Below are 17,986 nucleotides of genomic sequence, written 5' to 3'. Positions count from 1 at the left end.
ACAGGTAACGGAGGCGTAGAAGGAAGGGTTTCCCCACTGCCTTGCTAAGGGATTGCATGGGCCAGATTAGGGGAAATTATAGGAACCCCTGGGATTTGGTAGGGCATGCTCTCAGCTAAGAGTGGGCAAGAGGTGGGGGAATGAGGGTCCTTCCTTTGCCCTACCTCTTCAGAGACTCTGTGGGCTGGGTTAGGGGGCATGAAAAGACTTCCAGGACCCAACTGTCTGTGCTACCTATTGTTCACAAACAAATGAACTTTTAGCAACAACTAAGGCACCAGTCCCAAACAGAAATCTAGTTTCAACCCTACCTCTTGCCACTTAACCTCCAAATGTTCTGAGGCCAAGTGGATGGCCACTTAAAACCAAAAGTAAGGGCCCTGCTGGCTGTCCTGGGGCGGTTTGTCCCTCTGTGCTCCCTTACCATGACCCCCGTGGCTCTAAGGAAAACCTCCCTGCTCCTCTAACTGACCTTGTACCAGGCCCTCGTCAAAGAGATGATATATTCTCCTGGCAGTTGCTGCTGAAGCACATACGTTATACTCCTTTTTCTGTGTTCCTATGAAAACTAACTGCTGTCTAAAAAAATTTGCAGTAAAATAAAAACAGATTAAGTGGCTTTGTGAGTGAGTGAGACCTTTGGGCCAATTCTATGGGCTGCTGTAAAATCACTATTGATTTATTGGTATTATAAATGCTGTTAGAAAAAATGTTTCTACTGTTCAAAGGTTTCACTATATAAATCATGCCTTGTTGGCTAACAAATCAGAAGTTTTAATCTCAGCGGCCCTGACTGAAGTATTATTAGATGTTTACCTGCAGGTATACCCCAATAAAGTTCCAAGGGCTCTTGATAGTAAAATTTCTTGAAATAATGTGGTGGGAAAGGAATACCTTCTGGCAGGTCACGGGTGGGAGGAGGAGCCATTAGCTTCTCTTTACTCCTGTCTGCAGGGCATCTGGCCAGCTCGGCTAAGAATGCCACCCTCACCCTCGATTTCACTACTGAACAATGCAAGTCTTAACCCAAGGACTTTCAGAAACCTTCCAGAAGCTATGGAATCCGAGAGTCAACAGCCTATGCTTGAGGCAAGAGAACAAGATTAACTTTCTAAACATGTATTCACTGTAGCAATTTCTCTAAATTTAACCAATGCTGAGTCTGTCATGTCTTACATGACCCTGTTAACAAAAACTTAATAAAATTAGAGCCTGACCCCATGTGAGCAAATTGCTGCTATCAAGGTCGCAGTTGTTTCTTTGATAAACATGAGGCCGATGCTTTTCTACCACACACAGAGTAGTTTAATCTCTTTCGGACAAGTGGTAATGAGAAGTTACATTGCCCTAGACTTCTTGCTGGCCAGGCGAGGTGGAGTATATGCATTTGCCAACAGTTCTTGATGCACCTGGATTAATGGTGTTTTTAATGGCTTGAATTAAATGACATTAAATGGCGTGGCCCCAGAGGGAGTCTGGCTGTGATCTGTTCTCCAAGTGACTCTGGTCACCCAGTTGGAGTCACGGTGATGGTCACTCTCATCCAATGTTGCCCAAGACAAATAGAAACTTGGCCCAAGGCCCTATCGGTATCATTAGAATATCTGATGGGTGGCACGTGGTTTTAAAAGGAGTTCTTAGCTGGCTAAGTGAGAGGTCAGGGGATGGAGGGTAGAAGAATGGCTACACCCGGGTGTCCTGGTGACCCTGCACATTTCCACATAGGTCAGGTAGGACAGGCTTAACTCCAGCTGATCCAAGTCTTGTCAGAGCTTCCTGTGACCCTCCTGGAAGGCGAGATCATTGCAAGTTTGTGAGCAGAAGCTACAAGGTCATTTATAACTCATTTCCCTATCTTTCTTATCTTTCTAGGAAGCTATTATAAAAGTTTCTCATTGTCTCCCAAATACTGATACCACCCAACCTGAGGGTGGTACAGCTGCAGACTTTAGAACTGGTGGTTAAAACTTGGCTGGGACTTCTCCACAAGCAGGTGTCCCACTATCTGTTTTGTAGTCCTCTGGTCCCTTTTATTTTGTAGTCTGGGGGACAAAGGGCATGGCGCTGGCACCTTTGCCTATTTTTTTAGTGGCTGAATTTGTCAGCCTTGCCTTGTCAGGGGTAGCCTTTGAATGCACACAGGGGAGACACTCACCTTATCTCTTTTAAAGTCTCCTGTTGAATTTTTGGCTTTTTTCCTCCACTGAAAAGGCAGATTTGGGCTCAATATTTTGTACCTTTTTTCCTAATACAAGCACCAATGCAAAATGCTTATTTCTAATTTGGTCTCAAAGTCTTACCTCTTCATTTGCATCTCCTTCTCTCGCAGCTTCAAAATGTGTGCAAATGTATCCATGAATTGCAAATAGTTACTGGGAGTGATATAATATTCTCTTCTAGTTTCTTGAAAGTATTTTGTGCTCAAGTCTGTTATACTTTTGTGGATTTGGACACATGTTGGGGCAAGTTTTTCTTTTATATTCTGAAAAATAATTTTTTTTTAAGAATTAAGAGAAAGCAGTCCAAATATACTATAAGGAGACAACTGAACACTGTGAGTAACTTGAAGTAATCATTTCTGAGATGAGGAGAGGAAGAGAAAGGTCCTGGATTAATGGGACCAAGAACTAGGATGTTTTAGTGATTTGGTTGGTGGTGGGCTGGAAGAGGTAAATACATGGCTAATGATTAATGATATGCCACATGCAACTTCCTAGGTTTTACCCTCATTTCTACTGCAGCCATGTAAGGACTTAGGGTACCAGCATCAATGACCAAGTGTTACGGTGCTTGCTTTATCACCCCTTTTCCTTTCTGAATCAAGATAAGAAAGTTTCCTTGAGTAAAATAAAGCTATAACTATGTACAGGATTAAGGATATACAGGTGGGGAAAAACAGAGTAGAGTGTCCCCTTTGCTTAGTTTGAGAGAGAATTATGATTTAGACATAACCTAGTCCTAGTGACCCATCTTCTAGTCCACTAAACCTAGCCTTGTCACCAGGTCACTTTTCACCCAGCTGCATTTTCTTCATGGATCCATTCTGCCTCTATTCTCGTCCTTTACTTTCCTTGGACACTTGGACAAACAAGGATGCAAGCCACTTTCTGGGCCCCAACTGAGTGTGGTCCTCTGTGCATTTACGTCTTCTTTTGGCAACACCCCATATCCCTTCTCTATTAGCTAAGTCCTATGGGACCTTCAATCAAACCATTTTAGGTAGATTCTTAGGGACTTGTGGCTCTTAAGTTCCACGCTGTATGGTGTGGCTTGTGCCTTTGTACCTCTGAGTTTTGCTGTTGCGCCTAAGCCAGAGAACTTTATAAGGATCACTCACCACAGGATCTCGTATGTAAAGTGGAAATCATTTTCCTTCATGGACACCTGCTGTTCAGTTTGGGGACAGGAGAGTGAAGAAACCCAAGCAGTGAAGAATCTGGGCATCTTTGAAACAGGGTGAATTAGGGGACAAAAGCGATGGGGGAGGGGGTTTCACGGATGTGATGAGAGGAACATTTCATCATTTGACCTGTGACAGTGTTTGCCCACCCAGGGTTCACCGCTGTTTAGAGACTTAACATAGCACCGCCGTTCTGTGGTAAATGGAAACCTCCACTTGCACGAGATTTTGTAAAGTGGTTGTATTTACCTCTCTATTCTCGAAATTCACTTTTTCTCTTAAGAAAGAGTTGGCTACGATAAGGAGGGCTTCTTCGGGCCACTCCTCGTACCAGTCAAATGTGCAGGAGAAGATCATCGAAGGATATACTCTACAACAGTGGCGTAAGCTGGGTCCCACCGGACTCACGGTCATAAAAATGTGAAGATTTTTATATATTCTCTGAAAATTCATGAAAATATAAAGTTAAACTATAACACGCTAATTTGAAAAATATGTTGAAGATTCCATTTAAAACTTGTTTTTGTCCTTAATGGGTAGACTAAGGCGTGTCAATTGTACATTGAGTGCCTGCCATAATCTGAGCCCTTCTGAGAGAGGGTCCTTCTGAGGACAGCAGCCTCATGCTGGTCATTGCTCCATGACCCCACCCTCTTGGCTCAGCTAGTAGGGGGGTACGGAGCCCTGGACGTCCTTTGTATAAATCCACTCTAATGACAGGGTCTGGCGCTCTATAGAGCCCTGTTCAGTAGGGAACTTTATGCCAGTGACAGGTCTCTTTAGATATTTCCTCTAGGATAGCGTGTATTTAAGACCCTCAGAAACACGAAATGAGGAAATGGCAGGACGAATCAGAACTGAAAGACAGAGAGCAGCAGAGATGGATGATATGAGCAGAGCACGAGGGGAGTTAAATCACAGCTCAGCAAATCCAAAGCTAGGTGCTGGTTTCTCTGAAGTTGGCCCATATCCCTTTCCTCACAAGACCCGCCTATATCCCTGCTGTTGCTGATTCTTGGCAGGGCTGGCCACGGGGCACAGATTTCCTCCTTATCTCCATGTGTCACTTTATAACAAACCCAGTTTACTGAAAGTAGTCTTAGTGAGTCAGGAGTCCAATTTGTATAAAGCGATATCTTTGAGTATCAAGCAGCCTGTTTTGTCAAATAAGTATGGTAAAGCTAAAAAAGGATTAAAGAGAGAATTTTTTTCCTCCTTTTCATTTTTAAAAAATAATTATTAAAGCAATATTGCTCATTGAAAAATTCTTACAATACAGAAGTGTATAAAGTAAACACAAAACTCTTTTCCTTTACACATCTCCAAACCCCCACCTGGAGATATTCAATGTTAACAGTTTACTATTATAATAAAAAACTTAAAATATTTTCAGAAGTATGGTATAAATTATATATACATAAAAAAATTAAATTTGATTTTTAACTGAGATTCTTGGTTTATTTTATTTCTTAAATGTATTTTTTATTTCTTTATTTCTTAAAGTGTACCTTCATTATTTATTATAATTTTAAAACTTCAAATATTTTCAGATGTATGTTATAAATTATATATACATAATGAAAAAAATTAAATTTGATTTCTAACTGAGATTCTTGGTTTTTTAATTTCCATTCTCCAAATCATAATTTTTTTGTTCTTTCTTACCACTTGTAATCTGTTGGATAAACTAATTCCAGTAACGAGGCCAACAAGAATGCCCCAAATAACCAAGACAAGTGATTTCTAACATGGCACTTGAGAAAATAACACAATCCATGTGTCCATACAAATCACATAGTTCTCTATCAACTGTGTATTTCATTTCTGGAATATTTTACATCTTTTTCTTGTGCCATATTACTGAATATCTGTTGAAGAATGGAGGGTGGCCTAGTTCAATGTTCAAATGAACATTGTCAGAAACTGGCACCAGAAATAAGTTGACCTGTGGCACTCCTCCAGTGAACATACTGTTTTGGGTGATCATGTCTGTCTTTTCAATAAGCCATTGTTCAGCCATCACACCACAAAGACACAGGAAAAGCTGGTTCAGTGCTCCAGTCTATTATCTCTCACCAAACTAGTTCTTTCATCACCTCTTGGTCAAGACTAGGTCATTCAAAGGGATGAAGTAATTCTTGTTTCTTGCTTTTCCAGACTTGTTACCAACATGGCTGAAATGATAACTCCATTAGCTAGGAACAGATCTCAGTGTAAGAAGTAATCTTGCAATTTTATTTCTCATTTCATTGCCTTCACCTTCTTTTTAAATCATTGATAGCTGGTCAGGCTCAGATCCTTGTTATTCTGTGGGCGTGCCTAATAAAGTGGCATATCTGTATGTAGGAGTGGTGGTCATTTTTCTAGCATTAAAAACTCATTTAAAGAATTAAAGAACTGAGGTCCAATTTGAAAACCAGGTACAGAATTGTAAATGTGGTCTACTTTTAATTTAACCTTACGATTTGATAAAGTCAATCCACAAAATGTACCTTTTGGAAGAATGAAAGTACGTTGTGTCTATTATTCACATAACCAGCCTGTTCAGCAAGAGATCTAATCTTTAATGCAATAGAGTCCAGCTCCTCAGTTTCAAACAAGTTAGGTATTTTTCTTGAATTGATAATGCAGTTCAAATCTTCCAAAAACAACTCCTTAGGTAAAACACATATTTAATCCAGAATGAGAAATTATTTTTATATTCTACTCTAAAAACTCCTGAGAAAGAAATAGTGATAAAGCAGAACAGAGGAAAGTATTTTTTTAAAAAGCTAAGCTTCTCTCAATCCAAACCCATCAAAAATATTTCTTTCTGAATCATTCAGCCATCCATTCATTCAAACATTAGACAATGATATACCTGATAATGAGAGTATGCCCATCACTGTGTTAGGCACTAGATCAAAAGATATGGAGAGCTGGGTACACCCTTGAGGTGGGCAGGAATGTTGCTTTCAAGAACTTTATGGATATTCTCAAATGTGTGCTTTTGTGTTTGAATAGTAGACAAACTAAAAATAACATGGCTAAAGATTATCCTAATTTAACCAAATTCATCTCTTTAACAGGTTCCAGTTCTAATGAGAAATGGAATAGAAAAGAAAGATCAGTGAAAGAAACTCTATCAGAATAATTCTTACAAAAGTATGAGCACCTTGCTTTTAAGAGTAAATCCAAGCTTTCTAAAAAAAAAAAAAACCACAACAAAAATGCTGTAGTAGTATTTCTTACTGCTCAGGACACTCTTCAGATACTCACAGGTTCATGATAGTTGAGTCTGAAGGAGAAGGGCAGAGAGGTAGACATGTTCCAAAAGAAACCAACAGACATGACATGGGACTAGCTGATTTTCTTTCTCACCAAAGACATGATGGAGAGCTGCCAAAGGTTATCAAAATCCCAATTATTACCCACTCCTTTAATGCGCATGGAAAGGAATGATATGGCCAGAAGAAACCTGGAAAGTGTGGAAGCAGGTCCAAAGACCTTGAAGTCCTGAATGATATGGGAGTGGAGGAGCAATGTTCATTGCTGATAGTGATTTTCTGAAAGATTATTTATTAAACTAGAACAATAGGCTCTTGGTGTGGGAGAAACTCCATCTTCTGAAATCCTGAAAGAATGTGTCTCACAAAAGTCTCAGCTTGTTTAAAGAGCAGGATATTTAAATTTAAAGAGGGGAGAAAATAATAATAGCACAGAAAACTGCATATTAATGGAATACAGCAGATATGACATGACACTTGGATTTACTTTTAAAATATGATGAGTAAGAAATATATAACTCTAGGGAGAAAGTCCCAGTACTGAGAAAAAACAAAACCAAAAAACGGAGTGAAGCTAAGAAACAATACTCACAACTACATGTCTATAAACATATCTAAGTGATACATTAAATGTGTAACTAAAATGAAAATTAAGAAGACATGGATAGTGCTAATGGTGTAATGTTTATGCAAAACTATCTACAGCATGATTATAAATGTATAAACTGTGGACTAAGACTGGATAAGGACAGAGAACAAGAAAACACTTGAAATGTTATGTTGGAAGGATTCTGGAAAAATATTTATCTTACTTATTTACTTTTCAAATATTACATTTATTTTGGGCTACTTAAATATCATACTTTAGCAAATAACAAAGACAAAAAAGTGCTTACTTGATCCAGGTTTAAATTAGCAACCATCAAAACAGTTGGATTTCCTTCTAATCCTGTTTGAATGAATACTTTTTTGAAGTCTTCTTTGAATTCTGAGTAGTTGTAATTGTGAGATACAGGCATTCTGTAAAGTTTGCATTCTGCTAAATAACAGGCCAAGGTTGCACATGTTTCTTTTCCGCATCCGTCAATTCCAATCTTGGAGGAAAAAAGTCCAATATATGATTCCTAGATATGCTCTGGGAATCTTTCAACATATTTTTTCTAATTATTTATCCTAGTTTAAACTGTAAAAATATCTCAGGTTTTTTTTTTTTTAAGTTTATTTACCATAATGTATGTTTTCATTTAACTGTTTTCTTTTTAGTTTTTTTAATAGATAAAAAAAATTTTTTAAAGATACATATATCATACAAAATGTTACATTAAAAAATATAAGAGGAGAAGCGGCTGTGGCTCAATAGATTGGGCTCCTGTCTACCGTATGGGAGGCCCTGGATTTGCGTCCTGGGGCCTCCTTGTGAAGGCAAAAGTGGGCCCGTGCCTACAGAGAGCTGGCACAGCAAGATGACTCAACAAAAGGAGACAAACAGACACAGAAGAACGCGCAACGAATGGACACAGAGAGTAGACAGCAAGCAAGCCACAAGGCGGGGGAGATAAATAAAATATAAAAGAAAGAAAGAAAGAAAAAAATATAAGAGGATTCCATATACCCCCACTCCCTGCCCCCCACCCCCACTCCTCCCATATCACCAAATTCTTTTATCAGTGTGGCACATTCATTGCATTTGATGAATACCCAGCATGGATTATAGTTTATGTTGTAGTTTACACTCTCCCCCAGTACTTTCAGTGGGTTATGGCTGGATATATGATGACCTGCATCTGTCTCTGCAATATCACTCAGGACAATTCCAAGTCCCGAAAATAGCCCCTTATCACATCTCTTCTTTCCTCTCTCTGCCCTCAGCAACTCCCATGGCCACTGTCTTCATATCAATGATACAGCTTCTTATAACCTTTCTGGGAGAAATGGTAGACATAATTTAAGCATTTTATCAAAGTTTCATAAGGTACTTCACATTGAATATTTTCACCTTTTCTTTTATAACTCCTTGAAATATGTGAGATCATTTCACTCTAGTGAAATGTCCTCTTTCTAAAGAGGACATAATTTGGAAAAATAGCATATACAGGCATATAAATCACCATTATGTCACTGTTGACACATGATTTTTTATAAGAACTTAGATCTTTCCTATTTAATAAAGCAATAAGCACTTAATAAATGCTCTTCTGCAACAATGACAAAGTATTACCTTTATAAAAAAATTATTGAGATATAATTTACAGACTATACCTGATTTGTGTACAATTCAAAGATTTTTAGTAAGTTTACAAAGTTATGCAATCATCACTCCAACCCAGTTTTAGAACATTTCCTTCACCACCCATCCCCAAAACCCCTAAGTCTGTTTTCACTCTCAGTCCTAGCCTGAGGATATATGCTTTCTGTCTCTATAGATTGGCCTTTTGGAACATCTCATCTAAATAGAACCTAAGAATATGAAATATTTTTTTTTTTTTAATTTTTTTATTTTTTATTGACTTTGTAATAATATTACATTAAAAATATATATGTGAAGTCCCATTCAACCCCACCCCCCCACCCCCCCCTCTCCCCCCCCCCCAACAACACTCGTTCCCATCATCATGACATATCCATTGGATTTGGTAAGTACATCTTTGGGCACCTCTGCACCTCATATACATTGGTTCACATCATGGCCCATACTCTCCTCTATTCCATCAAGTAGGCCCTGTGAGGATTTACAATGTCCGGTGATTACCTCTGAAGCACCATCCAGGGCAGCTCCATGTCCCGAAGACGCCTCCACCTCTCATCTCTTCCTGCCTTTCCCCATACCCTTTGTCCATTATGTCCCCTTTTCCCAATCCAATGCCACCACTTCTATGTGGACACTGGATTGGTTGTGTCCATTGCACCTTTATGTCAAGAGGAGGCTCAGATTCCACCTGGATGCTGGATGCAATCCTCCCATTTTCAGTTGTAATCACTCTTGGCTCCATGGTGTGGTGGTTGTCCTTCTTTATGAAATATTTTGATCTGACTTCTTTTACTTAGCATGATGTTTTTGAGGTGCTTCCACGTTTTTACATATGTGAGCATCTTGGGATGGGATTAGCCTGTGCAAACCAGGTGGGCCCTGCCTAATTATACCAGTCCTTTCCGGGCTGCGGCCTGAGAGAGATGTGGCAGTGGATGAAGGGTCACAGGAACAAGAGGTCGCTAGCTCTGATGATAGAGAAAGGGGGGCCCCGAACCAAGAGATGTGTAGACCAATGTTTCTCATCACATTTTGGGATGTGTTTTAATTTCCACAAAATTTTTCTGTTCCTTTCTCTCTCCCCTTCCTTCCTGGGACTTCAGCTATGTATGCTTTGGCACCCTTGATGGCTTCCCACAGGTCTCTGAGACTGTTTATTTCTTTTCATTCTTTTTAAATTTTCTTTTTCAAATTAGGTGCTTTATATGGACCTATCTTCAGGTTTTCTTTTTCTTTCTTTTGCCAGCTCAAATCTGCTGCCAAGCCCCTCTGGTGCAGTTTTCATCTCAGCTGTGCTTTTCAACTCCAGAAATTCCAATATTAAAAATAACTTCTCTTTATTAATATTCCCTATTTGGTGATTCATTGCTGAAAACTTTCCTTTAATTATTTAAATATGGTTTCCTTAGTTCTTTGAATGTATTGATAAAAGTTGCTTTGAGTTCTCTGTTTGCCAGCTAACATCTGGATCCTGTCAGGGAGTTTCTGTTGACTGTTTTCCTCCTATATATGGTCCACAGATCCCAATTTCTTTTCATGTCTTATAATTTTTGTTGAGCACTGCATATTTAAGATAATGCATTGTAATAACACTGGGTTCTGCTCTCCCCTGGTGTTGTTGCTATTTTGTTTGTTTATTTGTCTAGGGATCTGCCTGGACTAATTCTGTAGAGCCTATTTCCCTCACAATTTGCAGTTGCTAATGCCTCTGATCATTTTTTTATCCTGTCTTAAAGTCTGGTTTTCCAGAAATTTCCGAGTCAGTTAATGATCAATCAGTGACTGAACAGAGGCTGAACTTAACAGCTTTAAGACAACAAGGCTTACACTTTGCCGATGGATCTGTATCTGGGAGCCTTAGTTTGGCAATGCAAAGTACCAAAAATGGGTTGGTTTTTACAATGGGAAATTTATTAGGGTAAAAGCTTTAAGTTCTAAGATTGTGAAAATGTCCGAAACAAGGCATCATGAGAGATGCTTTCTCACCAAAGTCAGCTCGTGGTGATCCTGGTGCCCTGCCACATGGAAGGTGAAATGGCAGTGACCTCTGCCTAGGCCCTGCCTTCCCTCAAGGCTCACCATCTCCCGGAGCACAGCTGTGTGGTCAGGCACATGGCTTGTCTCTTCAGCCTTGAGCAGCTCCATGGGCCCAGGCTCTTGGGGGCTTCGGGCTTTAGCTTTGGCTGCTAGCAATCCTCAAGTCCTCTCTCAGTGGTGGCTTCCTTTTCCTGTGTCTCTCTGTATGTTCTCAGTCTATACAAGAGCCAGCAAGAGGGCAGAGACTTAGCCTATTTCTTGCCTCACTGATGTAATCCAATCAAAAGCAATCTAACCAAGGCCCCTTAACTGAACCCCATCTACATTGCATTTACAGGCACAGAAAGAATGAGTTAGCTTAAGAATATAATTTTCTGGGCTCCACAAAAGATGAACCAGGACAGTGGGTTTGGGCAATTTACAAGTCTGCTCCAACTTATACTTTCTGCTGGCATTTCTCATGCCTTCTCTGGGTGTGCTCCATGGACAAGTCTTTCATTAGCACGCATCCATTCTTGTGCATGTGTGCAGTCATCTACATCACCAGGAACATGTTTGAGTTAGTTAAGGCCCAGAATGGCACTCTTATTTCCAGAATCTCCCTGTTAAATTTCTGGTTAGTCTGCTGTCTGTTCTTTCCCTAACCTGTATCACAATCTCATGCTGTCTTCAATCTTGGCTGTCTCCAATTGTTTGTCATTGAGATTATCATTGCTTTTGGTAACAGCTCTGAGTATGGGGTTTTACTGTGCTCTTCTCCAAATCAATTCAGCCTCTTCCGTCAGTAGAGCTGCAGGTTTTCATAGCCTGCCTTGTTCTGCTAGAACTTCTGTGCCTTGGAGCTAGAAGAGGGTTAACAGGAACATCCCTAGATTAAAATGCCACAAAGTCCTACTTTTCTTGCCGTAAATTCAGTAATTTTTCTTAAATTAAATCTTCATAATTTTGTTGTGTAACTTTGGTTGATTTCCAGAATCCTGGAATCATTGTGGGTCTGTGGGTTTTTTTGACAATTTTGTTTCTTTTAACACTGTTTTGTGGGGAAAGGATTTGTGAAGCTCTTCATTCCACCTTTCAGGAAGTCCCACCCAAAGTAGTTACTTTTTATATATTATGTTCATATTTTAAATATATTTTTCAAAGATGAGGATTTAGATAAAATAGTTTCAGAGTTCCTTGTCATTCTGGATCAATTATTATAAATTATAATGTGATTAGTATGCATGTATTAAAGTAATTTTGTATATTCTCATAGAGAAATGGGTAATTTCCAGATCAGGATGTGGACAAAAACTCCCTTAACTCTTTTTAAGTTATTAACTAGAACTTTATTATAATTTTATGCTTCCCCCTATGCTACCTACAGTCACTCTTCAGAATGGCATTATACATACACAACTACAGAGTTCAGATTTTCCCAGGAACATAATCACATGAAAAATAAAATAACTTTCTAGCTCTTTCATAGTTTAATTTGCTCCCAAATATTTTCAGGGGAAGAGAATACTAAGCGTTTTGTGTTCTTTAAGAAACTCTGATATATAAATGAACTATGTGTTCAATTAAATCTTAAAGAACCCTATAGAAGTTTTTTTCCCTACAAGAGCATTGCAGTTATGCATGACAATCTCTGTTCATATATTGAAAGGATGGAATGGTAAAGACAGTTTCAATCTTCTGTAAGTATATAGTTGTAATCTAGTTTAAATGAAAAAAATAAAAAATAAAAAACCTTGACACTGACAATCATTTAAAGGGAAAAAGAACCAACCAAGAAAAATGTTGAAGAACATCTCCTCTTAAAAAGGAGAAAAGTGTTATTGAACACTAACATGAGAACTACAGATTTGAAAAACACTCATTTTTCTTTGCCTTCAAATACAAACAAAAAAATGGAAGGACGGAGTCAATACTATTTAGAACTGAGGCAGGTCTATACAAAAATGGAACAGAGTACCATGATTTCACCTCATGAAGGAAATGACTGAAATGAAATTTCACAAGTCTTCGAGTCCATAATAAAATATATTAATGCAAAAAAATTAATGCACAATTATCAAAAATATAAAGTCTGGATTTTTTTCTCTTAGGTTTATAATATACCCATACACTTTTGTTTAATGCATGCACTTCTACAAGCCTCCTTTGTTTAGCAGCACATATTATACAAGTGCATACAAACCAGTATTTTACCATGAGAATACAGGTCTTATCTCAAAATAGTGATGTGCTTTTATACATTTTATTTCCATTATAAGAAACCTAAGACCTTTCTAGTAGTACATTTTAGAAAGCTTTGAAAGAGTTTTTAATCAAAATATTACATAAAAAGGAATCTTGATTTTAAAATGAATCTCTTTAGTACTGTGGCATAATAGGTTTAATTTAACAGTTGAAGCATAATACAGTAATTACATTGTATTGTTTAAACTAATTCACAGCCTTAGGAAAATGATCGTTTTTTAAAATACAGCTAGTGTGAGACTGTATGAGCAGTGAAATACTAGAAAACGGTAAGTGACTAAATGAGATGATTTTTCATCAGAGACCATTCATTATTTTGCTTTTAGGAACCTGGAAGAAATTGTCTTCTTTGGCCTTCAAATGTTCTGGTAATTCTAGGTGTTTCTTAGCTTCCTCAGTATCATCTTGAATTGCTGACATAAGTGACGCTGAAAAATCAAAGTTCTTTTCTGGTCTGAGGAACCCAACCATGGTCACATTGAGGATTTCGCCATAGACGTCCTTTTTTTTTTTTAACTTAAAACTTTTTATTTTTATTTTTAAAATACTTTAGACATAAATGTTAGGTAAGAAATATAGGGGACTCCCATACGCCCCACTCCCTCCCCACCCTCACTTTCCCGCATTGACAACAGCCTTCCTTAGTGGGGCATATGTGCTACAGTTGACGAACGTAGTACTGAAGCACTGCTACTCACCAGGGGCTATAGCTTACCTCACAGTTGACACCCTGCCCCGCACAACTGGGTGCGCTCTGACGCACTACGTAAGGCCGGCTCGGGTCACTGCCCCGTCCTTCCGGCGTTCCAGCAGCCCCGCCCACGCCCCGCCCCGCGCCGCGCGACCCACGTGAGGAGCGGCCCCGCCCCTCTGGCCGCCATCTTGGGGCCCGCAGCCCGCACACGGCCCCGCGGGAGGAAACGCCGGGGCTGGGTCAGCTCACCATTAGCTCCCACGCCGTCAGGGAGGAGAGCAGGTGCTGCTCGGCTGCCGGGAGTCGGCAGGTGGAGGGCAGGACCTCCGGCGGCCGCCGCCGCCCGGGCCCCGCGCCCTGCGGGTCGCCGTCAGGCGGTGCCCCGGGACCCGCGCGGGGCTCGGCGGGCGGGCGCACGGCAGGCCGGGGCTCCGGAGGCGCGTCCCGGGTCCCTCACGCCGCCCGCCCCCACAGGCCCCGGGACCGGGAGGCGGCGCCTCGGCCCCCGCCGCCGCGTGGGAGAGCCCGGGCCACCCCCGGCCTCCCTGGCTCCTGAGATCGCATCAAACTAGCCAGAAGAAAGAATAAATCCAAAATGGGGATGAAGGGGGGGAGTGAGGCGAGGCGGTTGTTGAGTCGCCAGCAGTCGAGAGAGTTCTAGCAACTCCTGCTGACAGTAAAGCCGGTGGGAGTGTTTGCCGGGGAGGCCGAGCGGCTGGGAATCCTTGCAGCGCTGACTGTTTAGGTAAGAAGAGCCTGCCTGAAGGTGGGAACACATCCCCCTCAGGACTCCTGAGAGCTCCTGAGCTGAAGGCGGGGAGTGAGTTGTGGTAATGAAAATACGTGGGTGCCAAAATTAAAAATGATTTTTAAAAACCCACCTCAAATGAAAGGCTAGAAGAGAATGTAAAAAGTGAGAGGAAAGATGTGAAATACAAAGACTAAATCTAGGAAACCCAACACCTGAAAACTAGGTAGTATGCCTAGTGGAAGAGATTATTAAAGAAATAATTGAATAAAAGGGATGGAAAGTGCTCACTGATTGCTGAGCATAGGAATGAAAAAATGACCCCATCTAGAGGCACATTTCTGTAAAACATAGAACACCAAGGACAAAGAGAAATAGTAAAAGCTCCCAGTTAGGAAAATAACATGGGACCTCTAAAAATACAATCACTGCATTGTTATTAGACAGCTCAGTAGTATCAGAACTTCAAAGTTCTGAGGAAAAAATTTATACAAGGCCAGACTGTGAGGATAGAATAAAGACGTTTTCTGATATGCCAGGTCTTAGGTTACTTCCCATGCAGCTACATCTAAATGGGCTTCTGCACTCCCACTTGATAAGCAAGGGCAAACATTGGTGTATAAGTATCTACTTGCAACTGTGTTTCTACTCCCTTTGGGCATATACCTAGAAACAGGATTATCAGGTCAAATGTCAATTTTATGCTTAATATTTTGAGAAGCCACCATATTGCTTTCCACAGTAGTTGCACCATTTTACATTCCTATGAACAATGCACTAAGTACCAATTTCACCACATCCTTTCCAATACTCATCTCCCCCCCCCCCCCTTTAGCCATCCTTGTGATTATGAAGTCGTATCTCAATACATGGGAAGCAGGCACTCAACCACTGAGCAACATCCACTCGCCTCTCAATGTAGTTTTTTTTTAAAAGATTTATCTTCCCTTCCCTCCCCCCACCCCTGTTGTCTGCTCTCTTGTGTCCAATAGCTCTGTGTTCTTCTGTGTTGGCTTGCATTTTCGTTGGCACTGGGAATCTCTCTCTTTTTTGTTGCATCATCTTGCTGCATCAGCTCTGTGTGTGTGTGGCGCCACTCCTGGGCGGGCTGCGCTTTTTTGCATGGGGGGGCTTTCCTTGCAGGGTGCACTCCTTGCACGTGGGGCTCCCTTACACGGGGCGCCCCTGCGTGGCACGTCACTCCCTGTGCATAGCAGCACTGCACATAGGACAGCTCACCACATGGACCAGGAGGCCCTGGGTTTGAACCCTGGACCTCCTATATGGTAGGCAAACACTCAGTTGAGCCACATCCGAATCCCTCTCAAGGTAGTTTTAATTTGCATTTCCTCAAGGGCTAATGACAGTGATCATTTTTTCAAGTGTTTATTGGTCATTTGTATAGTTTCTTTGGAGAAATGACTAAGTCCTTTGCCTATTATTTATTTAGTTTTTAAAGAACATTGTACCAATGATCTAGGTCAGCATTCAGTTGTCCTTGTTGAACTCTTATCAATTGTTTACTGTTTACTTAGTTATTTTTATTTTGATAATTCTATATGTGCTTTTAAAAGACTAATGTATTTCCTATTCTTTTAATATAAAGCCTAAGTACTTTCATTCACAAATACATTCATTGGCCAAAGCTAATCTTGAAGATTAGTTGTGAGACATGTAACAGTAGAAACAAAATTTTATAATTGAACTTAGAATATAAAAACTAATTTCCATAGCTTCTTTTTCTATTTGAAAAAAATGTGATGTAAAATTAAAAATAAATGTCATGCCCAAAGCTGACTTATTTACAATAGTCAAAAGCTGGAAACAATCCTAGTTGCCATCAGCAAATGAATGGATAAATAACATGTGGTATATACACACAATGAAATATTATTCAGCCATATGAGAAATGCTGCAAGGTGGAATATTAAAACCATGCTCAGTGAAATGTGAAATGAGCAAGGCATGTAAGAACAAAAATGGTATGATACCACTTATAAGAGATGACTAGAAATAGCTATTTAATAAGAGAGAAAGCAGATGAGAGGTTCCTGGGGTGGGGGAGAATGTAAAAATAAAAAGCTTATGCTAAATTCATTTAAATTTACATAGTGTGGTGCAGAAATAAAAATAGAAGAAAGAGACCACTGGAACAGAATAAAGGACACAGCTAACAGAACCACTCACATGGAAACACTTAAGATATGATGGAGGTAGAATGTAGTAATACAATATCAACAATATGCTTTTTTCAGCAAAGGGTACTTGGACAGTTGGATAATCAAATGGATAAAATAGAATTTCATGCCTACCTCTCACTATAGACAAACTATGTAAAGGACAAAATATGAAAGTCAAAAGTCTCCTTATTTTAGAGACTAACAAAGGGGATTGTCTACAGAATATCAATGTAGGAAAGGATTTTTTATATGACAAAGAAAAAACAAACCAGGGTGAAAAGTACTGATAAATTTAATTATATTAGCATGAAGATTTTCTTTTACTCAAAGGAATGGAAGAGCACAAAATTCTACATAAAAAACTGAGTGAATGCACCTGTTACATATAATGTAGATAGGAATTATACAAAAGAGGAACTCCATATGAACATTAAAATTCATTAAAACAAAGTAACAATCAGGTATATGCATGGCACACTAAAAATTTTTTTTAAAATATCTGACAATATAAAGTATTGATGAGCAATTTGAGCAAAAAGAACTCAAACATTGATGATATATTAATTGGTACAACCAAGTTAGATTGGCATTGTATCAATGTTTGAAGGCTATGTTATACTTAAGTGAATCCTCAATTCTCAGTGTAGATTTAGTTGTCAGTCATGCTAAATACACATTATTGGCTTCATCTCTTCACTATGCAACCAAAGCATTAATTGTACAGCCTCCATCCAAGTGTAAGAGAAAAGTTTTTGGCTAAATAAGTAAATACTAATATATATATTCAATATTTAGACAAACATAATGTTGCTTTTTGTGGTATTTACAGAACAGTATTTATGGAAAACAATGGAAAGTTTCTAGATTTTGTGGAAATAATTTCAAGCTTTGATGTAAAACATGAGTCGTTCATTGATTTTACACTTATTTATGTAAGTGAAGAACTAAAACATGGACTTAATTTCCTTACCTCTCTTGTCAGTGCCATTGTCTGCAACACAAAAAGGACCAGCACCTTACATGCAATATTTCTGTGTATCACCATATTCTTAACACTTTGTAAAGGAAGAACATTCTCATGCAGTTAACTGCAGTCTTCATCCACCGCTAAAATCACTGTTCTGCAGTCCCTAGATTATTCTCTAGCTTCCTTTCAATTGACATTTACA

General features: G+C 39.5%; 1 protein-coding gene across 1 annotated transcript in view; it reads right to left on the bottom strand.

Moving 5' to 3' along the window:
* Positions 1-17,986, bottom strand: part of DNAH14 (dynein axonemal heavy chain 14) — a 499,447-nt gene that overhangs the window by 141,082 nt on the left and 340,379 nt on the right. The window contains exons 57-60 of the mRNA XM_058275282.1: positions 7,563-7,760; positions 5,893-6,054; positions 3,650-3,841; positions 2,301-2,482 (exon numbers count right to left, since the gene is read on the bottom strand). Coding sequence (XP_058131265.1) covers positions 2,301-2,482; positions 3,650-3,841; positions 5,893-6,054; positions 7,563-7,760 — 734 coding nt within the window. The remainder of the gene's footprint in view (positions 1-2,300; positions 2,483-3,649; positions 3,842-5,892; positions 6,055-7,562; positions 7,761-17,986) is intronic.

This window comes from Dasypus novemcinctus, chromosome 13, assembly GCF_030445035.2.
Source record: "Dasypus novemcinctus isolate mDasNov1 chromosome 13, mDasNov1.1.hap2, whole genome shotgun sequence".
Taxonomy (NCBI): domain Eukaryota; kingdom Metazoa; phylum Chordata; class Mammalia; order Cingulata; family Dasypodidae; genus Dasypus; species Dasypus novemcinctus.
This window is presented reverse-complemented; position numbering and strand designations above follow the sequence as displayed.